Source organism: Chelonia mydas, chromosome 1 (assembly GCF_015237465.2).
Source record: "Chelonia mydas isolate rCheMyd1 chromosome 1, rCheMyd1.pri.v2, whole genome shotgun sequence".
NCBI classification, from domain to species: Eukaryota; Metazoa; Chordata; order Testudines; family Cheloniidae; genus Chelonia; species Chelonia mydas.
This window is the reverse complement of record NC_057849.1, coordinates 323,087,869-323,113,264: the sequence shown is the minus strand read 5'-3', so window position 1 is coordinate 323,113,264 and position 25,396 is coordinate 323,087,869. Positions and strand designations below refer to the sequence as shown.

Here is a 25,396-nt window from a genome sequence, read left to right as displayed (position 1 = left end):
TGCAACATCTCTGGCAGTACTTAGTCAGAGAATGCACTAGACACAATGGCAGAGAAATGTGAATTTTTAAAAAATAGAAATGATAATAAAACAAACAAAATATGCAGACACTCATTGTTGATTAAATGATCCCTAACCTCACTGTGGTTCTCTTTACTCTCAGAGTCCCAGGGAATTATACTATCGGAACAGAATTATACTATAGAAATTATCCCTAAAGGCATTTACTATATCATTCCAGTCTTTTGTTCAGAGTTGGTATTCTCTTTTTTGCTTATATAAAACAGTGGGGGCCTAGGAGGAAGTGTCCAAAACATCTATGGCTAGGGTAGGGTTTGGATCTGAGGCCAAACCAGAGGTGTAGTTTGAGTCTGGCAGCGCCAGAATCTCTCCTGCTGTTCTTGTGAGATCTCGCTGACATAGTGAACACTAGAAATTGTATATAATCAACAGTCCTACTAATATCCTGAAAATTGTAATGTATAGTTTTGTGAAACATCTGAAACCTTAAGGACTTGTCTACATAGGACATTTAGGAAAACTAATCTGAATTACGCAAAGGTGTGACTTTAAAGTGGATTAGTTTAATTGCATTAAACCCCTGTGTGGATGCTCTCATTTAGAATTAAAGTGGCTTTAATGTGGTTTCATTTAATTCACTTTTTGGGAGTGAATTTTAATTCAGATTAACCTTCCTAAGTGTCCCTGTGTAGACAAACCCTAAAACATATTTTGGCATGCCCATAATGTAAAATAATCTGATTTCCTGCCTCCCATGTGTTTGTAAAAAATATGCTTGCAGTTTTAAACCTTTTATGCCACGGTGACAGTTATAAAGACATAAAAGACTAGATGGAACCAGGGTTGTTGGTACACTTGTAGGATGAGGAGGCCCTCAAGAATAAAATATATTGCGTTGTATTTACCATATCGTAAGTAAAAACTCACGTTACAGACAAAATACTAAGCACAGATGAAAACCACTTAAATACTTTGTTTCCACTTATCTTTTTAGGGATAGTAGTTTTATTTCTAACATACTGATTCTTAACTTAAAACAAATTATTTCCGAAAGCCAGTGACACACAGCACTATGTAAAATGTTGAAAACACACCATATATAAATCTTCCCTTATTGCTCCAGTCCACAGTGCACATGAGACTTGTCAACCTACTATAACTAGAGAATCCACCCATCTGGAAATTAAGAGAGATGCTTGACTAGATCTAGTTCTTGTACTCTTGAGACACAGACTGAAACTTTACTGCATTATGTATAATAGCTTCATTTATACTAATATCCTCAAAAACCTTAGCTGAAGGCATTTAACATTTTTCATACAATGCCTGTACCAGATCCAAAATATGCATGTACGTCTTTTGAGGTTAGCACTCTGAAGACTTGCAGTATCTTAATGTGAACTCATTTTTTTGTTGTGCAGGCTTTCAATCCATTTCTTAAAATAGAAAACAATTTGTGTTCAATATTTTATTAATTGCTTGCATGACAAATTGAAATGTGCATTAGTACACAACCAAATCTAATTTTCTTAGAATACTCTAAGTATCATTTCAGCAACAGTTTATAAGCCGAAATCATTTGTTGTTTAATGATGGAATGTGCTATGACTTTGCTAAATGCTATATACATATTGTATTATATAGCTTCCTGCAGCTCCCATTGGCCGGGAGCGGTGAACTGCAGCCACTGGGAGCTGCGGGCGGCCGTGCCTGAGGACGGTCAATGTAAACAAACTGTCTTGCAGCCTGCCAGCGGATTACCTTGACGGGCTGCACGCGGCCCGTAGGCTTCAGGTTGCCCACCACTGATTTATACCATTCAGTATAAATATATATGTAGAAGCAGTTAAAAGAATTGCAAGAAAACTGAGAAAAATTGGAGAGAGAAATTTTCCATAGCTATGTGATAAAAGCCTGCTAGCCATATCCACAACAAGAATGGCTAACAGCTGTTAAACCATATAAAACAGTTTACAATTATGGAAAATTATACAGATCTCTATATTGGGCAAACACCAGAGAGGAAACAAAATGCCAAAATGAGGTCAAGAAAGATTAAAACTCCGCATGTAAGAAAACATTGTGGGGATAAGTACCTCAAACTGGATTATGGTGTTCTCATTCACATTCAATTCCCTTGTTGTAATGGAATGTTCTCCAACTTCATTTGAAACAAATACCATAGCAGAATCTTCCTCCCTACCACAAAAAGGAAAGAGGTATTTTAGGTCTGGTTTATTTGATGGCTATTTATTTCCAATTTATTGCTGAGAGGTGGATTCTTTTAATACGTACGGGGCTCCCTTTGACGAATACGGACAATAAAGCCCAATATTACCACCAGGGTAGAAAAGCCAGTTATCCTCTTTAGGCCCAAAGTCAAACGTATCCAGAAGTATAACAGAATTCTTTAGGTTGTTTCCATCAATAATGAAATCATCTATAATCCAGATTTCTTCTTTCTTACCTAAGAAGAAAGGGAGAATGTATTGTGTTAACTTTTAGAGAAGAGAGTGAGAACAAATAACTGTGGGCTAGAGTACAAAAGTCTCACTGCATTGGTGAACAGCTGCTTTCATGAGTATCCTGTCCCACTGACTTCACTGGGCCATATGCATGATAAAGTACTCATCAGGGTGCATCAGGGCACCACGATCTGGCCCTATCTGCCCCTAAGCATAGAGTATTCTTCCAAAATAAGAAACCTCCACAAAAGTAATGACTGACTGAAGTGTGAAAAATGGTTTTGCAAGTATCTTTCAGTAAAGTCATATTTACTTTGCAAAGTAAGCTATAATAAAAAAATCATTGAGTTAAAGGTCCAAAAAGTCAAAACTGATGATTAAGCTGTATAATTTGTGGATGGGTCACAAGTGACCCGAACTGAATAATCTCCCTGGGCCAACTTAGAGCTCTTCAGTCCTAGTCAGATAAACACACATTTGAGAGAAAGAAAACTTTGGTGGCAGTCTCCATACTCCCAAATAAGCGGTGGAACTCAGATATGCCACAGAGGTAATGATTAAGGCTACGATTTAGTCATGGGTATTTTTAGTAAAAGTCGTGGACAGGTCATGGGCAATAAACAAAAAGTCATGGTCAGAGACCTGTCCATGACTTTTACTAAAAATACCCCTAACTAAATCTTAGATGCTGGGGAAGAGGGGGTGCTCTAGCGGACGCTGCTATTCTGGGGCCAGGGGGAGGGGACGCTCTGGTGGTCGCTGCTGCTCCTGGGAGGGGACGTCCTGGGGCCCCGCCGCTGCTCCTGAGCGGAGGGGCAGCCCAAGGCCCCACCATCACCGCTGCTGCTCTGGGCAGGGGGCGGCCCGGGGTCCCGCTGCTGCTGCTGATCCTCTGGGCAGGGGCGGTCCAGGGCCCTGCAGCTGCTGCTGCTGGGGGAGAGGGGGAGGGTGGCCCAGGATGCTGTCATCACTGCTGCTGGCGGGGGCGGGGGGGGAGGGAGGCGGGAGGCAGCCTGGGGTGCCACTGCTGCTCCGGGGCAGCAGCTGGGACCAACTGCCTGGGGCTGCTGAAGCAGCAACTGGTGCGGCTGGCCCCAGGGCTGCTCCAGCTGCTCAGGCAGCCCTGGGGTCAGCCGCACCAGCGCTGCAGCTGCGGAAGTCATGGAGGTTCTGGAAAGTCATGGAATCCATGACTTCCGTGACCCTGTGAAAGACTCACAGCCTTAATTATGATTAACAGATTTTTAGATTCCAAGGCTAGAGGGTATCATTGTGATCGTCTAATCTGACCTCCTGTATAACACAGACCTCAGAACTTCCACAAAAGAATTCCTCAAGCATATCTTTTACAAGAAACACCCAATCTTGATTTAAAACACCACAACCTTTGATAAATTGTTCCACTGGTTAATTACTCTCACTGTTAAAAATGTATGCCTTATTGCCAGTCTGAATTTGTCTAGCTTCAACTTCCAGCTGTTGGATTGCGTTATACCTTTCTCTGCTAGATTGAAGAGCCCATTATTAAATATTTGTTCCTGATGCAGGTACTTACAGATATAAACAAGTCGCCTCTTAACCTTCTCTTTGTTAAGCTAAATAAATTGAGCTCCTTGCCACTGTTACTTTAAGGCATGTTTTCTAATCTAATCATTCTTGTGCTCTTTTCTTAACTCTCTCCAATTTATCAGCATCCTTCTTGAACCATGGACAGCACAACTGAACACAGTATTCCAGCATCAATCACACCAATGGCAAATACAGAGGAAAAATAATGTCTCTACTCCTACTTGAAATTCCCCTATTTATGCATCCAAGGATTGAATTAGCTTTTAGGCCATCATGTTGCACTGGAAGCTTGTGTTCAACTGATGACCCATCATGACTCCCAAGTCTTTTTCAGAGTCACTGCTTCCCAGGATAGAGTCTCCCATCCTGTAAGTATGGCCTACTTTCTTTGTTTCTTGTGTACACATTTCCATGCTTTTGAGCTGGGTAGGATGGCTCTTTTGCATAATTGCCTCTTTCTAGATAATCCACAATTATGCTTGATGTTATCAGACAGGAGGCTGCAGGGCCTTCTCTCTAGGATGTTTCCTATTTCAGGATACTGTCTGAAAGGGAGGATGTCATTAAACATTTGAGGGAAGTCCACCAGCAAGATGCATCCGATGAAGTGAGCTGTAGCTCACGAAAGCTTATGCTCAAATAAATTTGTTAGTCTCTAAAGTGCCACAAGTCCTCCTTTTCTTTTTGGGGGAGGATTATTAGGACTGGGTCTGAATTGGCTTTGAGATAGTTAAACCAACCAATCGTGAGCTAGAAATAACAAAAAGCTGTATATAAGCAAGAAACCAAACCACCTGAAATAAAACAATTGTTGTATTATTGTGTTTAAATTATCACTAGAATTTTTCAGTGCTTTGATGTCAACATCACGTTATGAATCCTTTGTGGGGTTACGAAGATATTTCTTCTTCATCAGATGTATATCCTAAACTCAGTAGGAACAGACAACATCCCTTTGGATTTATATATTGCTTTGAAGTTTACCTTTCTACTTTAACTAGCAGATTACACACGAAGTATATTTTTCTTATTCTGCTTTTAATGCCTTCTAGGGCATATTGGGCCTGATTGTCATTTACACCAATGACCCTGTCTACACAGCCAGAATCATGTAAAGGGTGCTTAGTGTAAATGACAATCAGGCCCATTAAGAATAATGAGATAGACCTCAACAAATTTAATTTTATAGATTACATTTCTAAACTCCCCTAAAGACCTAATCCAGCTAATTTTATGCAACTAGTCCCAGTGATATTAAATTACATACTTTTATTTTAAAACATCCACCAGTATTATGGAAACTGCATGCATAAAAAGTGCAAATGTAATGGTATTGTAATGTCTAGCAAATCAAGTCCAAAAAACTTGAAATTTGAGTATTAAACATCCTGTATATAATTATAACAGAATACTGTACAAGATTGAGAGTCCTGATTATTATTTAGCCAAAACAACTTCAGAAATATAATTATGTAAGCATGTATTTGGGATAACGTGTATTTATCATCTTTACCATTGTTGTAAGGTTGCCAGAGCCTGAAACGTGTAGAATTGGTTTCCACAGTGTATGGTAGTGGAACGTTAATGAAGAGAACATCAGTAGTTTGAGTGAAGTAAAACTCATCTATTAGATGCCAAGTGATGCCACCGTTGATGGAGTATTGTAGCAGAATGGAATGAGACCTCTCTGGGGTACCTACAGAAAAGTGAATACATTTACGTTCATTATAATCTGATTTGCAAGAAACACTACTTTATAAACATATATTCATATTTAAATGTAATTAGGCTACTCGTACTTTTATTACAGATTTTTACATTATGCATCACTGTTTTTTTATAACAACTTTAACTGTTGGCAGGTAATACACATACTGTATGTATGCATCCTCTTAAGCATTCACCTGGATGGGACTCTGGAAAATGCTACTGATGTAAGGGTTAAATTTGCATGCATATTAATCATCAGAGGGGTAGCCGTGTTAGTTTGGATCTGTAAAAGCGGCAAAGAGTCCTGTGGCACCTTATAGACTAACAGACGTATTGGAGCATGAGCTTTCGTGGGTGAATACCCACTTCATCGGACATGCATCCGACGAAGTGGGTATTCACCCACGAAAGCTTATGCTCCAATACGTCTGTTAGTCTATAAGGTGCCACAGGACTCTTTGCTGCTTTTACAAGAATATTAATGATATACATAATAATAGTTAATTTATTTAGACCCAAAGCAATCTCAGCATTATCATTTTTTATTTCAGGCAAACCATTTCCTTTCCTACAAAACAACAACCATTTTTCAACAAATCAATATTTGTTTATAGTACCACAGATTATATCAACACAGTATCATAGTATCTCATAGTATCACAAATTATTAGTATTATCACCTGTGTTATAGTAGTACCCACAACATCCACACCTATTGGGCAGACAGTCCTCGTCCTCAAGCATTTACAAGCTAGTCCTACAAGCAATCATGTCAGCAACTTTATTCATGTGAGTTGTTTTACTGATTGAATGATCAGTAGGTATTTACTTATAAGTTTTAATGAAAAAAAATAATGCTTTGCACCTTCAATCTAGGCCAGGAATTCTGTGGCTGATCCAAGAGTAAAACTCAAGCCTCTTGACTACCAGACCTGACCCTTAAACACAAGACCATCCTTCCTTCATAAGAACATAAGAATGGCCATAATGGGTCAGACCAATGGTTCAACTAGTCCAGTATCCTGTCTCCTGACAGTGGCCAGTACCAGATGTTTCAGAGGTAGTGAACAGAACAGGGCAATTTATTGAGCGATCCACCCCTTATCTTCCAGTTCCAGCTTCTGGCAGTCAGAGGTTTAGGGACACACAGAGCATCAGGCTGTATCCCTGACCATCTTGGCTAATCGCCATTGATGGATCTATCCTTTAGGAACTTATCTAATCCTTTTTTGAACCAAGTTATAGTTTTGGCCTTCACAACATCCCTTGGCAATGAGTTCCACATGTTGACTGTGTGTTGTGTGAAGAAGTACTTTCTTATGTTTGTTCGAAACCTGCTGCCTGTGAATTTCATTGGGTGACCTCTGGTTCCTATGTTATATAAAGGGGTAAATAACATTTCCTTATTCACTTTTTCCACACCATTCATGATTTTATATACCTCTGTCATTTCTCTCCTCAGTCATCTCTTTTTCAGGTTGAACAGTTCCAGTTCCAGTTCTTCAGTCTCTCCCCACATGGAGGCTGTTCCATACCTCTAATCATTTTTGTTGCCCTTCTCTGTACTTTTTCCAATTCTAATATACGTTTTTTGAGATGGCATGACCAGAACTGTGTGCAGTATTCAAGGTGTGGACATACTCTGGATTTATATAGTGGTATTATGATATTTTCCGTTTTATTATCTAGCCCTTTCCTAATGGCTCCAACATTATGTTTTTTTTTTTGACTGCTGCTGCACATTGGCAGATGTTGTCAGAGAAGAATCCATGATGACTCCAAGATATCTTTCTTGAGCAGTAACTAAATTTAGACCCCACCATTTTGTATGTATAGTTGGGGTTATGTTTTCAAATGTGCATTACTTTGCATTTATCAACACTGAATTTCATCTGCCATTTTGATGCCCAGTCTGTGAGATCCCTTTGTAACTCTTCACAGTCTGCTTTGTACTTAACTAACTTGTATACATTTGAATAATCTTCTAACTATGCCACCTCATTGTTTACCCTTTTTTCCAGATCATTTATGAATATGCTGAACAGCACTGGTCCCAGTACAGATAATTGAGGATCCTGATATTTACCTCTGTCTATTGTGAAAATTGACCATTTATTCCCATCCTTTGTTTCCTCTTGTAACCTGTTGCTGATCCATATATGAGAGGACCTTCCCTCTTATCCTATGATTCCTTACTTTGTTTAAGAGCCTTTGGTGAGGGACCTTGTCAAAGGCTTTCTGAAAGTCCAAATATACTATATCCACTGGATCATCCTTGTCCACGTTTGTTGACTCCCCAAAGAATTCTAACAAATTGGTGAGGCATGATTTCCCTTTACAAAAACCATGTTGACTTTTCCCCAAAATATCATGTTCATCTATGTGTCTGATAATTCTGTACTTCACTATATATTCAACCCATTTGCCTGGTACTAAATTTAGGCTTACCTCTGGAGTCTTTTTAAAAAATTGTTGTTACATTAGATATCAGCCGTCATCTGGCACAGAGGCTGATTTAGGTGATAAGTTACATACCACAGTTAGTAGTTCTGCAGTTTTGTATTTGAGTTCCTGCAAAACTCTTGGGTGAATATCATCTGGTCCTGGGGACTAATTATTGTTTAATTTATCAATTTGTTCCAAAACCTCCTCTTTTGATACCTCAATCTGGGACAGTTCCTCAGATCTGTCACCTAAAAAGAATGGCTCAGGTGAGGGAATCTCCCTCTCATCCTCTGCAATGAAGATGATGCCAAGAATTAATTCAGCTTCTCTGCAATGGCATTGTCTTCCTGGAGTGCTTCTTTAGCACCTTGATCGTCCAGCGGCCTCACTGATTGTTTGGCAGGCTTCCTGTGTATGATGTACTTACATAAAATTTTGCAGTTAGTTTTTGTGTCTTTTGCTAGTTACTTTTCAAATTCTTTTTTGGCCTGCCGAATTATACTTTTACACTTGACTTGACCGAGTTTATGCTTCTTTCTATTTTCCTCACTAGGATTTGACTTCCAATTTTTAACAAGATTTTTTGGGTCTCTAACTGCCTTTTTTACTCTGCTGTTTAGACAGGGTGATGGGGTTTTTTTGGTCCTCTTACTGTTGTTTTTTTTATTTGGGGTATACATACAGTTTGAGCCTCTATTATTGTGTTTTTAAAAAGTTTCCATGCAGCTTGTAGCCATTTCACTCTTGGGATTCTTCGTTCTAATTTCTGTTTTACTAGTCTCCTCATTTCTGTGTAGTTCCCCTTTTTTCAAGTTAAATGTTACAGTGATGGGTTTCTTTGAAATTTGCCGCCCCCACAAGGATGTTAAATTTAATTACATTGTGGTCACTATTACCAAGTGGGTCTGCTATATTCACCTCTGGGACCAGATCCTGTGCCTCTCCCCTTGTGGGTTCCAGAACAAACTGCTCCAAGAAGCAGTCATTAATAATGTCTAGCAATGTTATCTCTGCATCCCATCCTGAGGCGACGTGTTCCCAGTCAATAAGAGGATGTTGAAATCCCCCATTATTATTGGGTTTTCTGTCCTATGTTACCAAGCTTAAAAAACTCTCTGTAATATCTAGTTATTAACATAGGGTCAGATTCTGAAACTCTTACTAATGCTGACTAGCACCTTGCTCCAAAAGTAGATCTTACAGGGAGTCTACAGCCCTGCTTCAGAATCTGACCTGTAATGTTTTTATTATGCATGCTTATTGGAATGATAAGTATACTAACCTGCACTTTCAAGCACCTTGGCAATGGTCATATTTTTTTATTATTATTATTTTTGAAGGGGGAATTTTGAAAAACAAGAAGTCATCAACCAAGATTTTGCTTTTAACATAGGCTATTTGGGCATGGTCATAATAGTTTTCCTCTTATTTCCATAAAGGCGTTTAATAATAAGAGCAAGCAGCCAAATTATATTATTACATGACAGACTGGAAAGATCCAAGCTGAATCCACATGGATTTTTTTTAAATTGCCCAAACAGAAATTGACTTCAGACTTTTGTTTAAAAAATACCCAATGTGGTTCCGAACTATTTTGGTCTTATTCTTTGGCAAAGAAACTAGTAACTTGGGTGCAATTGTGCAGCCCTTAGTTGCATGTAACTCCCCATTAAGTTAATAGGAATTTTGCATGCACAAGAATTGCAGGAATTCAAGCTCTGTACAAGTGGACCCCGGTGCCTGTGTGGAGCTCCACTGAGTTACTGGGGCCCCATGCAGCTTCTGTGGTCTGCACACACACACCTCCTTTTCATAATGAAGTTATGACACAAGCAAAAAAAAAAAAAAGTCAGGTAATTTGGAAATGAGGATCAGTCTGCATCACCAGCTTGATCAGATCTATATTGGATAAACTGTTTGGCGCTTGTTATTTCTGGTGAACACTGATTATTCTTCATATTGTATTAATCATAATTCCTATGTTCATTTATATTATGTCTACTTGGAAGTCAGATGTTGGCAACTTTTGATCTCTGTCAAGCTGGGTTAGATTAAATAAGCAATGAGCACATGAAATCTCCACAGTTTGTTACTAATCCCGTAAATCATCCAGTATAGAGACCATTTTATTAATTAATCAATTGCTAAAAACGATTTCAAATAATTTTGACCTATGAAATCTAAAAATCTTTAAATTATCATTTTTCTTTTATGCATGTAGAGAGTACTCAAAAATGGAATGTTTCTGGGCAGCACAAGTATCTAGGTTGAGGCTGCATATGACATAATGAGCTAGAGCTTGGATTTCATTTTAAGGCCGAGTTATAAAACCCTGGATAAAGGAAGTAGGAACAGAAGGGGTGACAGCTTTAACAAGAGAAAAAATAACAGCACACCTAAAATTAGTTTGATGTTTCTTCTGAGTTAGAATTAGTATGGTGAACCTATTTTGTATTAAAATGAGCACGATAAAAAATTCCATAGAAGTTTCATTGTTATTTAGCATTAACTAATGCTAAATAAATAACTAATGCTAATAAATGCTAATAAATTAATTTTGTAAATTTAAACCCACATACTTCTCTGTAATGTTATAATATATGAGTAAAGCTACTGAAAAAACCCACAAATAAAGAGTGAACCTACCTTTTACTATAAATTTAAATGAAAACTGGATGTATACAGTATTTGTACAATCTAGATCTCTTGAAACAAGCATTCTCAGCCCTTCCTGTAAATACAGAACATACACAGAAAATTACTGTTTCCCATATGTTACATTAGTGTGTCTATATTTCAGTCTTGCTACACAGTTCTAAATAAGTACCATAGTGGCTTATTTAAAAATCAAGAAACAGAACTGATAAAACAATTTTTTCAGAATTCATATATACTTTTACAGAAATACCTAACTCTTGACAGTAAGCTGCGTTATGCAATCTGCATTATTATAGCTGTTTTATGAGTATTCTAAACAGAGTTTACATTGATCTTGAACTTTCCATTTCATAGTAGCATATTTTAATATGATCTCACTTTAAACAGCACAATGTGAGAAGAATAACATACCATGGATCAGTGATGATCCTCATATTTAAAAAAAAAAACTCATGAAATCACTATGCAATATTTTGTTGTGATAAATAGGGTAAGAGATGCATGGAAGGAAGAATGCTGGAAAAAAACAGAAATAGAGAGAACGGACAATTTCTTACTGATAATTTCCTTTCTGCTAGCACTGTCTCGCACAATTCTGGATGTCTGGGCTGCTCGCCTCTCTCTGTAGCTCACAGAAGCAGATCAGCCTTTTGGTGCTGCAGGTGCACTGCCCCTGCTCTTGCTTGCTACCAGATGAGTTATTCCCATGCTGTAAAACTTGCATAACATCATTAACACCACATATTCCAGAGATAACTAAATGATTATGTATATTAGATCATGGAAAATGGTCATATGGTAATGAGTCCATTTAATATCTGACCCTTGACTCTTAAGCCATTCAGGGTGGGTCAAATTATGGGAGATGTTGCTAGCAGAAAGGAAATTAACACCAAGAAATTTTCCATTCTGCAACTCAGCATCTCCCACAATTCTCGATGTCTGGGAAATAGTGAGCAGTGAACAGATGCAGGGTGGGTTATGAAACAAGTTTCATAGGAAAGAAGTACCTTGCTTTTTGCGAGCTCTCTCAAAAGTCCATATCATTTATCATTACGCAGTCTAATCCACTTTGTGATGGAGGACTTGGAAGTTCTGAGTCCCTGGCATTTGGGGTGGAAGGACACAAATAGAGAGCCCAATCTTCTTGTGGATTCTGTATGCTTGAGATAGATTTTCAATGTTCTCTTGACATCAAAGGTGCCACACCTTTTTAGTTGGCTTTTGTGGTTTTGGAAAGAACAAAGGAAGCACAACCTCTTGGCAAGTGTGCAAGGAGGAATCTACATTAGGAAGAAAGGTCCTGAACACCATCTTGTTTTCGTGTAACACACAATAATTTTCCTGTATAGATAAGGCTGCGAGTTCTGATACTTTCCTGGAGGAAGTGACAGCTACTAAGAAACAAGTCTTAATGGATAAATAAAAGGCCAATACTGAAGTTAGAGGCTTGAAGGCATGGACCACAAAACTACAGGAAGGTCCCATTTTGGGAAGAGCGGCCTGACAACTGGTCTGGCTAATCAAACTGCTTGAAGGCATCTGGCTAGCTGTGGATTGTCTGCCAGGGAGCTGGAGGACCCTGTGAATAGCACACTAATAAAACAGATACCTGACAAACAATGGTACTGGGCTGAAGGCCTTGGTCTACGCTTCCTTGGAGGAAGTCCAGAATGGTTGGAATTCGTGGAGTTCTGGGATTTGCACCGTGCTCTTGGCACCAGTTGTTGAATCTGGGCCAGAGAAAGGAGTACGCTTTTAGTGCTCTCCTAGGCGAAAGCAATGTCTTAATAACTCTGGGAGATAGATCAAGACTTTCTAGAGCTTCCCTTTCAATAGGAAGGCTGTTGAAGTCATTTGGGGTCTGGATGAAGAAGAGGACCTTGCAAGAGGATGTCTGGTTTCCATGGAAGCTGGAGTTGGGGCTCCGTTAGGTCTGAGACCCAAGGTCTCCTCAGTCAGTGAGGAGTTATCAATATTTATCCTTGCCTGTTCTCTTTTTATTTTCTGTACCACCTTCCCCAGCAGCTGAAAGGGTGGAAATACATAGAGTAGGCCCTGCAGCCACCTGTGCAATAAAGCATCTGTCCCCATGGACCTGAGGTCTGCCTCCATCGTGAAGTATTTTGGCCTCCTTGTGTTTGTACAATCAGAGAACAGGCTGGTTGGAGAGAGGCTGACAGTCTGAACGATGAGATCGAAAACGTCCTGATTCAGGCACCACTCAGAGTTTTTACCCTGTGCCTGCTGAGCCAGTCTGCCTGTTAGTTCAGGTCCCCTTTGATGTGACTCGCTCTCAGGGAAAGAAAAGGAGTACCAGTGGCACCTTAGAGACTAACCAATTTATTTGAGCATAAGCTTTTGTGAGCTACAGCTCACTTCATCGGATGCATGCATGTTTGGGTCTCCAAGTGAGAGTTGATTGTGAGGACTAAAAGATCTGGAAGGGTGATGGGCATGCCTTTGCAGACATTGTCTTGGGCTGACCACCAACATAAGGAGTGGAATAAGGAATATAAGGACCACCAATATAACACCATCAGAACCTATCCTTGATCTCTGATATGTTACAGGGCATGGTCTCACACCTTCAGAATGAAGGCTTGAAGACATCTGATGTGTGACTGTGCCCATGAAGTGATTCCTATCCAGGACACAGAAGTCCTAGGAGTTGAAGGCAAAGTACTAGGGTGGGCCTCCTGTGGCTCTGGAGCAAGGAAATAAATTCCTGGATGGAACCAGGGAATTTTTCTTGGCACTGATGATGAAGCCATGCTCCGGAAGGAGATTCAAAGTCCAAGATGTGGCCCTGTGCGCTGCTGACTGTGATGGAGCTCTGATCATGATGTCATCCCGACAGGGTTACTGGTCAGTTCTGAGCCTGGCTATTATCACCACCACCATCTTTGTAACAACTCTGGGGGCCGAGGACAGGCTAAATGGGAATTTTTGGTACTGCTAATGTTTCCTGCTGTAGGCGAACCTCAGACGTTTGCAGTGGCACTGTCTGAGGAGGATATGGAAATGTGTCCACTAGAACTACTGAAATCAAGAACTCCCCCGGAACAGGAATGAAATTGTAGAGGCCACGGTCTACATCCAAACCTTCATTTTCTTCATCCACTTGTTGATCCTTTTGAGGTTAAGAATGGCTCTGATACACGTATTTCTGTACAATGAAGATGATGGAACAGATCTCAGATAACCTTTCTTCTTCTTTCTTCTCTCTTTCACGCCCATATCCAGAAGATAAGATATTTTGTTCTGGATCAGATTGTGTTTTCTGGGGTCATGGGAGCTGGGTGACTGGAGGAAGAATGGAAGGGGTGGAGCCCACAGGTTGAGGGAGTATCCCTGGCTGACTATTTCCCTGATGTATTGTCTGTAGTTGATGCAACCCATTCCTCTAGGGAATGGAAAATCCTGCTCCCTAACTTCAACTCTGGATGGAGGCCTATGTGATCTTTGTCATAAAGTGGATTTTGGGAGGGGGGTTGAGCTCCAGTTGGACTTCTGCCACCCGCCCCAGATTTCAAATCCACTGTTTTCCACTGGGGAACCCATTGTCCCTTTGCTGCTACCTCTTTGAGGATGAGGAGTGAAAGAAGCACCTCTGACTGTAAAGGCTGGTTTGTATCACCTCCTGAGGGCACTTAGTGGAGAAAGGAGAGACAGTTTGGATCTGCTGCACTGTCAGCCATCACCGTAACCAACTTTTCTCCAAAAAGGAGGGATCTTGTAAGCTTGGCTGAGCATAGAACCTGCTTACAGTGAAAAGAAAAGGAGTACTTGTGGCACCTTAGAGACTAACAAATTTATTTGAGCATAAGCTTTCGTGAGCTACAGCTCACTTCATCGGATGCATTCAGTGGAAAATACAATGTCCACCTTCCAAGACTGGAGCCATAGTGGGTGCCTGGCTACTGAGCTGGAAGCCACAGCTTGGGCTGAGGACCTCATTGCATCCACTGAAATGTCAGCTACAAACATTGTTGCTAGGGAGAATTTCTTTAAAGTGGAGCCAAAGTCAGGGTGATCTCTGTCTTTAAGGGCTTTGAGATCTTCCAGCCAGGAAGGAGATGCTCTTTCAAAGCAGGTAGCTGCCAGGGATGTTCAAAGGGTGACAGAAGAGGCTTCAAAGCCCTTTTTTGAGAGTGGCCTTTGTCCTTCTATCTGTGGGTTCCTTAGGATCGATCTCCCCTTCTTAAGGAATAAACATATTCCTGGGGAGGGAAGCTACAGCATGTCACCTTTGGTATCTCAGCAATAGAGTACTTTGGTTTTTGAATGTTATAGAGCCCGAGATTGCTCTTGTTAACATGCTTGCCCTTATCAGGCTTGTTCCATTAATCCCTCATAGAATCATAGAATCATAGAATATCAGGGTTGGAAGGGACCTCAGGAGGTCATCTAGTCCAACCCCCTGCTCAAAGCAGGACCAATCCCCAATCAAATCATCCCAGCCAAGGCTTTGTCAAGCCTGACCTTAAAAACTTCCAAGGAAGGAGATTCTACCACCTCCCTAGGTAACGCATTCCAGTGTTTCACCACCCTCCTAGTGAAAAAGTTTTTCCTAATATCCAACCTAAACCTCCCCCACTGCAACTTGAGACCATTACTCCTTGTCCTGTCCTCTTCTACCACTGAGAATAGTCTAGAACCATCCTCTCTGGAACCACCTCTCAGGTAGTTGAAAGCAGCTATCAAATCCCCCCTCATTCTTCTCTTCCGCAGACTAAACAATCCCAGTTCCCTCAGCCTCTCCTCATAAGTCATGTGTTCCAGACCCCTAATAATTTTTGTTGCCCTTCGCTGGACTCTCTCCAATTTATCCACGTCCTTCTTGTAGTGTGGGGCCCAAAACTGGACACAGTACTCCAGATGAGTCCTCACCAATGTCGAGTAGAGGGGAATGATCACATCCCTCATCACTCCCTTGAAGGAGAAGTGAAGGGCTATTGCATCCTCAGGGGAGGATTTTGAGAGGAAAAATTTACTCTGCGGTTTACTCTCAAGAGTAGGCTCAGGTTTCACAGCCAAACAGCTCACCTTCCTCAGTGGGGGAGGGAAAGGAGGAGGAGAAAGAGGAGTCAGAGGAGTCTTATCTTCTGGGGGGTTTTGTTCATTTTCTTTCCCTTTTTTAGCTTTTTTAGTTTTTTTTTTACCTTTTTAGTGTGCTTTGGGAGTGTAGGAGCTCTGCTGTGGCTTTGGTGATGCCTTTTGTGGCTTGCCTTCCTTACGGCCTAGAGCCCTCTTGAGAGGTCTGCCTCATTTCCCCTGGGATGGGGAGGGGGAACTCATTGTCAGAGCCCTCCTTGCTGGAAAGCTGATTACAAACCCTGCTTCTTTCCCCAGGGCACTCAGGACCCATTTTAAGACTTTCCAGGGGGTGGGTGGGTGGGGTGGGCGGGGATTTGTGGCCCTGCAAGCCTCCCCTCTTTGTTCTGCAGGGGTCCCCTGGGACTTATCCCGTGAGTCAAGGGTCCTCTTTGCTTTTGGAGCCTCTCCCTGCTCTGCACTGGGGTTCCCAGTCCATTTTTCCCATTTGGAGTCGCAGCTGCCTCTGTGGGTAGGGGACCCCATTTGCCCGTCCAACTCAGGATCTAACAGAGTTAGGGACAAAAGGCTGGGTGAAGCCTGAGCACAACTCACCATCTGCTGAGTCTGGCAAGGCTGCCTCACGTAGAGCACCACTTGGATTTGACCTGGTGCTTTCTTGGCTGCTCTGCCATATCTGCAAGGGGCAGAGGAGCTAGCAGGGAGATGCTGCAGGGGAGGCTCAGGGAGGGTTAAACCCCCAAAAGGTTAACAGACCCAGGGAGGAGAGGGAATGTCAAGGCGGGAGAGTGCTGCTCCCCACTGCCCAAAAAACTATGCAGAAAAGTTAAAATAGGAGGAGGAAGAGCGGGAGCAAAAGGACCACCACTGCCTGCTGCTGCAGAGGCACAGAGTCTGTCACCAAGCAGCAACAGAGGGAGTGTGGCCAGCCCATGGAGCACCAAAACTCTTCCTCTGTGAGCTGCAGAGAGAGGAGAGCAGCCCAGATGTCCAGAACTGTGGGTGACAGATGGCTGCAGAAATCAAAAAGCAAGCAATTGAATTTTTAATCACATTGTCCAGTTTTGCTAAAGGATGCTTGTACTGCTGATAGGGCGTACAATACAATCAGATTGTTACATCCCTGAAGCCATAGGACACAGGTCTGGAAAGAACCTCTTTGGTCATCGAATCCAGTCTCCTATTGCAGGCAAACCCATCATATAATCTGATTCATAATTTTATTAAGCTCTATTTTAGGTTACTTGCCCCCACTACTCCTACTGGAACGCTGTTCCAGAACCTCATTCCTCTGGTGATTCTTCTAATTTTCAGCCTAAATTTATTCATGGCCATTTTACAACCATTTGTTCTTCTGCCAAAATTGTACTTTAGTTTAAATAGCTCTTCTCCACCTAAAGACCCTAATACCTCCGTGATGTATTTATAGAGAGGAGTCATATCCATGCTCAGCAATGATTTGAAAGCTTAAACAATCCAAGCTCTTTTACCTCCACTCATAATATAGGCTCTCCATTCCCCTGATCATCCTGGTAGCCTTTCTCTGCATCTGTTCTAATTTGAATCCATTTGAATTTGAATTCTTTTTTAGGTCTTTCTGTTCAACTTCTATAATACTCAGCTCTGACTATTTGCTGGACTTTGTGGGAATACTGGCATATTAACAACAACATTGTCACCACCATTAAGCTTTTATTTAGATCCCAAAGTGCTTTACAAAGGAGGTAAATATTGTTACATAATCCTTTTAAAAAGGGACTAGATCAAAGCACATTAATGTACTGTTAATGTATGTCAGGAGGATCCACCTGGACAGTTAGTCCGCGGCAGGTTATTTTGAGGTAGATTCACACCCCAGCTTGCTGTGAACTAATTGTTCATATGGACAAGCCCTAAGTGGATGGCCCTGACTTTGTGTGGATCTGGGGGCAGAACCACTGCTAATTCGGCAGGGATTTGGCAAACCCAGCCTCTGCATGGGGTTCCTCACAGAGTTTTCCTCTCTTCTAGGGCTTCCTTCCTCAGGTATTTCTTCAAGAAGGATCAATCCAGGTTTAGGACAGTTAATATTCTGAGTGTGATTTTGATTATCTGAAGTTGCTTAACTGGAATGGAATAGGTTTCACAGTAGCAGCCATTTTAGTCTGTATCCGCAAAAAGAAAAGGAGTATTTGTGGCACCTTAGAGACTAACAAATTTATTTGAGCATAAGCTTTCGTGTAGCTCACGAAAGCTGATACTCAAATAAATTTGTTAGTCTCTAAGGTGCCACAAGTACTCCTTTTCTTTTTGCGGAATGGAATAGAAGTTGTGCAAATAATATTTTTAAAGATTTCATTGATTACACCTAAATTAATATTTACACTTTATTTTTGAGAAGCACTGAACTAATGGTGTGACAACATAGCTGTGGATTTGCACTCTAACTGAAAATGGCTTGCATGTCAGCTCAAAACTAGAGTGCTTGTGTGAACAAAGACATATCTTAAGGTTATAAAGGAAGTGCAAGGTTTAGAAAGTAAGCTCTATTTTGTCTTACATATTTGATTTTTTACTCTATCTAATCTATCTATCTATCTTCATAAAAATGAAATTTAAGAATATACATTAAACACATAATTAAATATGAAATAATGCTAAATAATCTACATCATACAAAATTTGCAAAAATAAACATGTAGACTGAGATTTATAAAATTAGCAATGGGATTTACAAAACTAGTAGGGGATTTAGACACAAGTCCCATTAATTTTTCCAAGCCAATTATGGGAGCTGTGTGCCCAAACCCCATAACTGGCTTGGAAAAATCTCAATCGTGGAGTTTTATTCTGATCTTTCAGCTTTGTTAGAAATGACAGCAGAAGCTAAAGCAATAATTGGAAAAATAATATGTTAAATGTTCAAAAAAGGAAATGTGCTGAACATAGTGACTATACCTCAGGCCAGAAATAGTATCAAAGGTGAAAAATAACCTCTTGTCTAAAATTATTAAAATAATCATTTGCAGGAAACAAAGAAAGGAAATATACTTGCTATTATTAAGCATATTGATATTTTATTAAATATTTGAATTTAAATAATATCTAACCTCTTTAAAAATGAGAGCGGTTCCAGATTTGATTGTGTCACTGTTCAGGTTTCCCCTCTCGGCACCGTAGACTTCAGGCCAAAGATCAGGATGCAAGTTACCGTTGAAGTCATCTTTCAGAACAGAAGGCAGAGGAGCAACAGGGACACAGTACGGACCTCCAAAGCCTCTGTCACACCTGACAACATAATGGTGGAAAAAGAGATTATCTATCTCGGGTAATAAAAATACAACTTTACTATGAAAACAGCACATAATGTCAGGTTTGTCTACTTACACACAGTGACCTGAGTCACAGATTCCATGGCCGGAGCACATCCAGGGACATCCTGTAGCCAAGACTACATTATCAATAGCCCAAGAATCTGCTCCAGGAGCGTAATCATATTGAATCCATCTGAAACGTGTTCTGGGAGTGCTAGCAAAACAGAACAAACATAACTCAGTTTGAAAAACAACATTCTAGTCTGCATTTGGGAAAGACAGTAGAAATATCTTAAATGTATTCCAGCTGAAACTGAACCCTATCCTGAAGTCCTTCTCAGGCAAAATTCCAGCTGACTCTAACAGGACTATAGCCTAAGTGAAAACTGATTGAGGATTTTAGGATTATTGTGTCTATTTCTCTTTAATATCTAACTCTCTGAGTCTTCGCTTTTCAATACTGTACACATAGGACTTTGCAATGGGACATGTATGATGCTGAATTCATTGCTTAGATTTATGGTTCAGATGTGTGCACTGTTTAACACAATGAAGTTGATCAAGAAGCATTAAATACATTAGTATTCAATAGCTTGTTGCACACACAAATAACTTTTCAATGCAGCTAGCAGTTTATCTGTTGAAGGCCAATTTAGTCAGGGTGTATGTGGTACACTCCCAATAATTCATGAGGAGGCGTCAATACCAAGAGAGGGAAAATTGCTTTTGTAGTGAGCCATCCACTCCCAGTCCCTATTCAAGCCCAAATTGACGGTGTTAAGTTTGCAAATGAATTGGAGTTCAGCATTGGTTCTCCACTTGTAAGGTAATTCCCTTCTCTTCATGTGCCAATATATATTTATGCCTGTTTTTATAATTTTCACTCCATGCATCTGAAGAAGTGGGTTTTTTACCCAAGAAAGCTTATGCCCTAATAAATCTGTTAGTCTTTAAGATGGCACTGGACTCCTCGTTGTTTTTGTGGATACAGACTAACATGGCTACCCCTCTGATACTTTGCACCTATCTGTGCACATGGCAAAACGCCTTTATTTTAAGGTGTTTTTCTTCTGAAATGTGTGAGTGCATTAATTTCTGACACTTCATTTGGTGCATCTTTGAAACCCCATAGTAGATTTACAGCCCTTGTTATGGTTAGGTCATAGGCAAGGCTCAAGAATTCACTCAGCTAAATTTGATTCTCTCACAGACTCTTGCAGTCCATATTACAACTGTTGAAATATTTTTAAGTGCAGTTTATAGGGATGATGTATTTATTTTCTGGCACATTTCATATTTAATTATTAAGAAGTATTCAGAAAATTCCCAAGCTGAGGCATATTTGTTCAGATTAGTTCAGAAAAGCTTATATTTTGATATATAGCCAACACAACAGTTCTCACATGGTTGCAAGTGGAAGGTAGACAGTAATTCGCTTCCAATTCTGGAATCTTTCTGATCTGTAAATTGAACTCTCAGTGTAATGCTGACAACCTATGCTTGGAGGAACACACTCTTCAGTCACCAGGTGCCAGTCTCTCCCATTGTTTAAGGAATACTGCAAGTGAATGCCATGGGAATCGCTGAATGGCTTACTGCAACCCATGCTCAGCTCAAACTGCAGGAAAGTGGAGGCTGACACATGGAAATCCCAAGTCTCAGCATAACGAGGTTTTCCTAAGAAAAGAGAACAAAAATATTTTCCTATTAGGTAATGTTTTAGTATTATGTAATGTTTGCTTTTTCCTTGGGCTCAGCATTTTCAACTGTATAGCCTGAAAGCATTTCTCCTTTAACCAATAAACTATTATACAGATATCCCCCATTTTTTAAATGGATCCTATAAAGACCTAAGCTACCTGTAGCCTAAAAAATAGGCCCATTCAGACCTTCCTTTGGTGACACATACCAGTATCTTCACTGAACATCAGAGCTGTATCCATAGAGAGACAATCAATATCTACTTGACCCCCTTGGATCCGGTACCAACTTGCTTGTAAATCCACAGATCCATCAAATTTATCTTGAAAACCAGTCTGAGAGCTGTCATTCATTCCTATAAGGACATCATCCAAGGCCCACTGTGCTGAAAGTTTCCCTACAAATGGAAAGACAGGAAGTTTAGTGGAGCCTCAGTAAGATATTTAATCATGTCTGTACTATGCATGCAGACTAGTTAAATTGTTTCACAATTCCAATACCACCTTCTTGTGACAATAGAGTTCAATCAATTAAAATCTTCTTGCTAACCATACCTGACTAGTTACTCAAGGCATAATCCACCACCTGTTGGTGGCTCTATTTCTGAGGAACACAGACATTTCCCCACCTTTATTTTTCAAGCTGGAATACTAGTGCCATCATGATATTTTCCTATTTTTAAATGAAGTACTCCCTGAGCCTCTGTTATGCAGATTGGGTTTCTCAACCTGCCCTTTCTATTGCTAAATGGGAAGGGAGTCCTGACTAGATAAGATGGGGGTCCTGGTCTGGAAAAGGGAGTTGTGGTAAGGAAAAGGTTGAAAACCACTGGTGCAGAGGATCTTCATGGCATTTTTCCTCACCTTCTCCCTACCTCATCTCTGTTCCCGTCTTCTTGCCTGAGTCAGCCCAACAATCCCATCAATCCATTTCCCTCTGCACTCGCATACTGGATGTCCTCCTACTGTACCCCCCCTTTAATGCTATCGACTGAGAAGCAGGAGGAGAGGGAGGGAAAAATGACAACTAGCTTCAGCTTATAAATTGTAGGCAAAACATACATCAAGATGATAAAAAGCACATCTAAGTAACCATATAAGCTTACTTGAGCTGCCTTCCTTTTCTCATTCCCTCATGTCTGTTATCAATCATAAAGTTTGGTTTAAACTTAGAGTGTGAACAGTTTGGTGCAGGAACTGTGTAGTTATTTTCTCTGTAAAGCACTAAGCACATTTACGGTGCTATATAGACAATAATAACAAAAACAACAATAATATTATGACTGAGAAAAGCCTTGTTTAGCAGTAAGCTATAAATAGGCCAAGAGCCAAAACTGTCCTGTGATAGCTGTATAGGCATAATACATTTTTAGTTTTGTTTTTCCTAAAATAAAATGTCCATAGCCCTTAACCTTATTTCCAAGCACTGGAAGGCTGGATGTTTGTTTTATTGGAAAGCTGCTTATTAAATTTTTAGTAAAGCATTGCTTACCATGTTGGGGTTGCCACCATCGGAAAGCAGTTGCAGACGTTTTAGCTTCACGGGGTAGATCTATTGAAACAATCTGTGGTTCTAAGTAAGACATGTAATCCAGCTCTCGCAGCAAATGCCAGGTTATTCCGTTGTTATTTGTGTATTGAACTACAAGCCCTGTATTAAAAATGAACAAAATCATGTATTTAAACGACACAGAAAAAATCAGGCCAATCCTTCAGTCCTTATTCAGCCAAATCCTAATATCAGTTTAATGTACGCTACACGATATGGGCAAATGGTTTGTTTTTTTCATGTAGCACATACTTTTTTGTGAAGAGAGCCCTTTGTTGGCAGGATGTTATTACTGTTGTCAGGATTACTGGTTGTCATATGTTGCTTGCATTAGCAGTAAGCTGACAGGGCCAGATTCTCCCTTTGGTTATACAGGTGCAGCCTCACTGAAGCTAGAGAGATTGCACCACTGAAACTGTGGGAAGAATTTGACTCACCATCTTTTAATACATTTAATATCTATTTCATATAATGAATCCTTGTGGCTTGTTCGGCTCACTAAGAGGCTGTGTTTTTGCAGGCTGTGAACCCAGTCCTTTCTGAAGATGGCTCCTGACTGTGATTTCACCCTTACTATATATACTACATCCTTAAAAGTTAATCATAGAATCATAGAATCATAGAATATCAGGGTTGGAAGGGACCCCAGAAGGTCATCTAGTCCAACCCCCTGCTCGAAGCAGGACCAATTCCCAGTTAAATCATCCCAGCCAGGGCTTTGTCAAGCCTGACCTTAAAAACCTCTAAGGAAGGAGATTCTACCACCTCCCTAGGTAACGCATTCCAGTGTTTCACCACCCTCTTAGTGAAAAAGTTTTTCCTAATATCCAATCTAAACCTCCCCCATTGCAACTTGAGACCATTACTCCTCGTTCTGTCATCTGCTAAACAATTGAGAACAGTCGAGAGCCATCCTCTTTGGAACCCCCTTTCAGGTAGTTGAAAGCAGCTATCAAATCCCCCCTCATTCTTCTCTTCTGCAGACTAAACAATCCCAGCTCCCTCAGCCTCTCCTCATAAGTCATGTGCTCTAGACCCCTAATCATTTTTGTTGCCCTTCGCTGGACTCTCTCCAATTTATCCACATCCTTCTTGTAGTGTGGGGCCCAAAATTGGACACAGTACTCCAGATGAGGCCTCACCAGTGTCGAATAGAGGGGAACGATCACGTCCCTCGATCTGCTCGCTATGCCCCTACTTATACATCCCAAAACGCCATTGGCCTTCTTGGCAACAAGGGCACACTGCTGACTCATATCCAGCTTCTCGTCCACTGTCACCCCTAGGTCCTTTTCCGCAGAACTGCTGCCTAGCCATTCGGTCCCTAGTCTGTAGCGGTGCATTGGATTCTTCCATCCTAAGTGCAGGACCCTGCACTTATCCTTATTGAACCTCATCAGATTTCTTTTGGCCCAATCCTCCAATTTGTCTAGGTCCTTCTGTATCCTGTCCCTCCCCTCCAGCGTATCTACCACACCTCCCAGTTTAGTATCATCCGCAAATTTGCTGAGAGTGCAATCCACACCATCCTCCAGATCATTTATGAAGATATTGAACAAAACCGGCCCCAGGACCGACCCCTGGGGCACTCCACTTGACACCGGCTGCCAACTAGACATGGAGCCATTGATCACTACCCGTTGAGCCCGACAATCTAGCCAGCTTTCTACCCACCTTATAGTGCATTCATCCAGCCCATACTTCCTTAACTTGCTGACAAGAATACTGTGGGAGACCGTGTCAAAAGCTTTGCTAAAGTCAAGAAACAATACATCCACTGCTTTCCCTTCATCCACAGAACCAGTAATCTCATCATAAAAGGCGATTAGATTAGTCAGGCATGACCTTCCCTTGGTGAATCCATGCTGACTGTTCCTGATCACTTTCCTCTCATGTAAGTGCTTCAGGATTGATTCTTTGAGGACCTGCTCCATGATTTTTCCAGGGACTGAGGTGAGGCTGACTGGCCTGTAGTACCCAGGATCCTCCTTCTTCCCTTTTTTAAAGATTGGCACTACATTAGCCTTTTTCCAGTCATCCGGGACTTCCCCCGTTCGCCACGAGTTTTCAAAGATAATGGCCAAGGGCTCTGCAATCACAGCCGCCAATTCCTTCAGTACTCTCGGATGCAACTTGTCCGGCCCCATGGACTTGTGCACGTCCAGCTTTTCTAAATAGTCCCTAACCACCTCTATCTCCACAGAGGGCTGGCCATCTCTTCCCCATTTTGTGATGCCCAGCGCAGCAGTCTGGGAGCTGACCTTGCGTTATCTCCATTATCTTAGATTTAGTATGGTAGATATTAGAACACAGTAGAGCCGTGGGGGACAGAAGTCATTCATTGGCACTGCCCATCATGTAGGAGAATGAAAGAAACACCACCAAGATACTCTGGGTTTGATTCTCCTCTCAAAGCAGTTTTGCACGACTGCAACTCCATCAAGGTCAATGGATTTACTTTTGACTTACACCGTTGTAAGTGCGAGGAGAATCAAATCCTGTGAGTGCAATATATGAAAAGAGACTCTGGCCCTGATTCTGATCTCATTTATACTGGTATAAATCAGGAAATCCACTGACGTCAATGGTATCAAACTGCAGTGAGAGGAGAAAGAGGCTCTCCTGTGTAGAAGGTAATGAACTTCCTTGTCTTGCTTCTTCTTTCACTTACCCTCAATTTAAACTGGGGAATTTCCATTTAATCCAATGGATTTACTCTTGATTTAGACCAGTGTACATAAAGGGAGAATCAGACCCTCCCTCCATATTCCTATTTTATTTTAATTTTCTCACCCTCTTTAACTGCTTAGCTGAATACATTTTACAGTGTAAATGAGATCCGACTCAAGCCCCACTGTTAACAAACACTTTTAGCTTGACTTTCAACTGGGGTCACAGTTTTTTTAGAATATTTATATGATAATAATG

The 25,396-nt window shown here is 40.9% G+C and overlaps 1 protein-coding gene across 2 annotated transcripts in view; it reads right to left on the bottom strand.

Moving 5' to 3' along the window:
* The window catches only part of RELN (reelin), a 463,371-nt gene that overhangs the window by 59,322 nt on the left and 378,653 nt on the right, over positions 1 to 25,396 (bottom strand). For both annotated transcript variants that reach the window (XM_037889192.2, XM_037889193.2), the window contains exons 32-40: positions 22,412 to 22,570; positions 21,129 to 21,317; positions 20,623 to 20,896; positions 19,293 to 19,433; positions 19,016 to 19,193; positions 10,857 to 10,941; positions 5,569 to 5,751; positions 2,317 to 2,488; positions 2,118 to 2,220 (exon numbers count right to left, since the gene is read on the bottom strand). In XM_037889192.2, the coding sequence (XP_037745120.1) occupies positions 2,118 to 2,220; positions 2,317 to 2,488; positions 5,569 to 5,751; positions 10,857 to 10,941; positions 19,016 to 19,193; positions 19,293 to 19,433; positions 20,623 to 20,896; positions 21,129 to 21,317; positions 22,412 to 22,570 (1,484 nt within the window). The remainder of the gene's footprint in view (positions 1 to 2,117; positions 2,221 to 2,316; positions 2,489 to 5,568; positions 5,752 to 10,856; positions 10,942 to 19,015; positions 19,194 to 19,292; positions 19,434 to 20,622; positions 20,897 to 21,128; positions 21,318 to 22,411; positions 22,571 to 25,396) is intronic.